The sequence below is a fragment of the Diaphorina citri genome, unplaced genomic scaffold (genome assembly GCF_000475195.1).
Source record: "Diaphorina citri unplaced genomic scaffold, Diaci psyllid genome assembly version 1.1 scaffold4222, whole genome shotgun sequence".
In the NCBI taxonomy this organism is placed as follows: Eukaryota; Metazoa; Arthropoda; class Insecta; order Hemiptera; family Psyllidae; genus Diaphorina; species Diaphorina citri.
The window spans coordinates 1-2,560 of record NW_007381621.1 but is presented as its reverse complement, the minus strand read 5'-3'; the positions used below and the strand labels follow the sequence as shown (position 1 = coordinate 2,560).

General features: G+C 36.5%; 1 protein-coding gene across 1 annotated transcript; it reads left to right on the top strand.

Moving 5' to 3' along the window:
• The first annotated feature begins 402 nt into the window (after positions 1-402).
• On the top strand, positions 403-2,419 carry LOC103520878 (histidine triad nucleotide-binding protein 3-like). Its single transcript, XM_008485975.3, has 5 exons — positions 403-801; positions 1,192-1,309; positions 1,511-1,577; positions 1,821-1,947; positions 2,337-2,419. The coding sequence occupies exons 1-5, from the start codon at positions 595-597 to the stop codon at positions 2,361-2,363; spliced, it is 546 nt and encodes a 181-aa protein (XP_008484197.1). The 5' UTR covers positions 403-594; the 3' UTR covers positions 2,364-2,419.
• Positions 2,420-2,560: the final 141 nt, after the last annotated feature.

Sequence of the window (2,560 nt, the reverse complement as noted above, 5' to 3'; positions counted from 1 at the left end):
CAAAAATAAAAAAAACGCAAAACCTCCCGCCAGCGAGCAAAAAAAACCTCCGGAAACGTACAGTGTTGCCAAGTCAACCAAAATGATTTTTTTCACCGATCGAAGCGAGGTGAAAAAAAGAGCTTGATGACGATTTAAAAAGATTTTATACCCTATTATTCTGAGTTTACACTATGAAAAAATTACAGAGTGGTCTATCTGTGTATTCTGTGTACTAACTACAACGAATACATCGAAATGGCTCTTTGAACTTCATAAAAATTCGTTTTCGTTTAGAAAATGAAATTCTGTCAAAAAACTCGAAGGTCACCTGATGAGTGGTTCGAGTCGACCCCACAATGCAAAATAGAGGTAGAGTCGGCTCAATGCTAGATTACGAAACTGCGGTAAAATTCAAAAATAACTTGTCACCTTACCGTTATAGTGGCGTAGCGAATTTGCTATTTTTCGAAATTCCAGAGATTCCTTGGTCGCTTGTTCTTGTTCTGCCTATTGAGATTGTTCTTTAGAGTGCAGACCAGACTTACAGAGTCCAGTCTTAACTTAAAAGAAAAACTTGTCATTACATTTACATCCGTGTTCAAGGGGTATTGCATGAGTACATCACTTTTACATCACTCTCTCCTATCCAGATACTTATTTGTACCATTTTGTCTGAGACTAATGGCATCTTCAAGTCCTGCTATATCTTCTAAGGTGGAAGATACTGCTGATGGGAATGCAGCTGCTTTAGCAAGTTGCATTTTCTGTAAAATAGCAGCTTCTGGCGGTGAGAAGACAAACACAAACATTCTATATCAGGTAAGAGATATTTTACAGGTTTTCATGTCAACCTTTGGCATAGAACCAAAGGTATGGATTTTTTTCCTTATGAGACTGAAATGTCTACTCTCACAGTCTAGCCACTCACTATCAGGTAGACCTGATAGGTATACCTGACACCTGATAAGCATATCAGGTAGACCTGACAGGTACTTCTGAAAAGGTCTGTCTGTCAGGTCTACCTGATACCTGATGAGTACATACACTATCAGGTAGAGCTGATCAGGTGTACCTGTTGTCAGGTCTAGCTGGCCTAAAAAAGGTCTTATGTGTTTCAAAGGTAGAGTTTACAAATACATACATACTTAAATAAAACCTTTACCCCCTCAGTCTAACCCCAAGTATTTATCTGTTATCTTTTGTCCCTAGGACAATGATGTGGTGGCATTTCCTGATATCAAGCCGGCAGCAAAACATCATACATTAGTCATTTCTAAACAACATGTCCTTAATGCTAAAGTTCTTACGTCAGAGCATAAAGCTTTAGGTAAGTTTTTTTTTTCCTTTTTTTTTGAGGGCTCAAATTAATTTCATTTGCTGTTTTTTATTACTAAAATTTATTCTGTGGAGTCTGACAGATACAAGTGATGTCATCAATGAAGGGTTGAGTCCCAGAGGTAGTCCCCAATATATTATCACCACTGTATCACATCATCATGAATTTTCCTGCTTTGTTTATTTTTTTCAGTTCAAAAAATGGTAGACACCGGTAAAAAGCTAATGCAAGAACAAGGAATTGAATTGGATGATGTAAGGTAAAAGCCCTAATGGTATATCTCTACCTGAATTGGAATGTTTTCTGACAGTGTACAATTTATAAATCTAAAACAGTCAAGATGGTCTCAGTGGTATAGTGTTCAAGTTGGTAAACAGGAAAGTGTGGAATCAAGCCCAGCTAAATTGGAAAATTTCTCTTAAAATAATAAAGCTCTCAGAGTTCAGTGGTTAGAAGATCTTTCAGCAATTACTTACCTTTGCCTAATGGTTATCTTCCACAGGTACGGTTTCCACTGGCCTCCATTCTACTCAATAGGACATCTACATTTACATGTGATAGCCCCTGTGAGTGAGATGTCATTCCTATCCAAAATTATCTTCAAACCAAACACATGGTGGTTTGTTACAGTAAGTATCTATACATCTTTGTTTATGTACTTAGCTTAGAAACAGCTATTGCTTGTAAACTACAAAGAAGTGTCTAGATGAGATAATAAACCTGACATAACTACCTATACCTACTTTACAATGTCTTACATTTGCTTCTTGATTTTTTTCTTACGAGTATATTACATTGTAAAATTTGCAATAATTCAGGATAGTATAGTATAGTCTTTATTTAATTTTAGACTGTCAGAGTTGGACATGTATTCTATTTACCTATCTAGCTCAACAGTTTTTATTTCACCACTCTTCTTTAATGGACATTGGGGATAAAGTAATCCTGTGTTAATCTGACTTTATAAGTCATGCCCTAAAACCTAATTAAAGTATTAAAGCGCTTTATGTACTTTCAGCCTGACTATGTGCTATCTCGCCTCTAATATCGGCCTCCATTCCCGGTTATTCTACACAAAAATGCCCCTTGAACAGAAGGACAAAACTTCATAGAGAGAATGGGTAAGTGAGTTTACACGCTTTAGAAATTCACACTACCAAGCATTGCTACTCGCGTACCTATTTGTGTTATCCAAATCGGAGCAAGACAATGAAACCTCATGATAATTGTTTAAAATTTTAC

Excerpts from the sequence above, each read along its gene's own strand:
- LOC103520878 (XM_008485975.3), top strand. The coding sequence starts at position 595 with ATGAGTACATCACTTTTACATCACTCTCTCCTATCCAGATACTTATTT. Across the intron at positions 1,310-1,510 it reads GTCAGAGCATAAAGCTTTAG|TTCAAAAAATGGTAGACACC; the intron begins GTAAGTTTTTTT and ends TATTTTTTTCAG. Across the intron at positions 1,578-1,820 it reads ATTGAATTGGATGATGTAAG|GTACGGTTTCCACTGGCCTC; the intron begins GTAAAAGCCCTA and ends TATCTTCCACAG.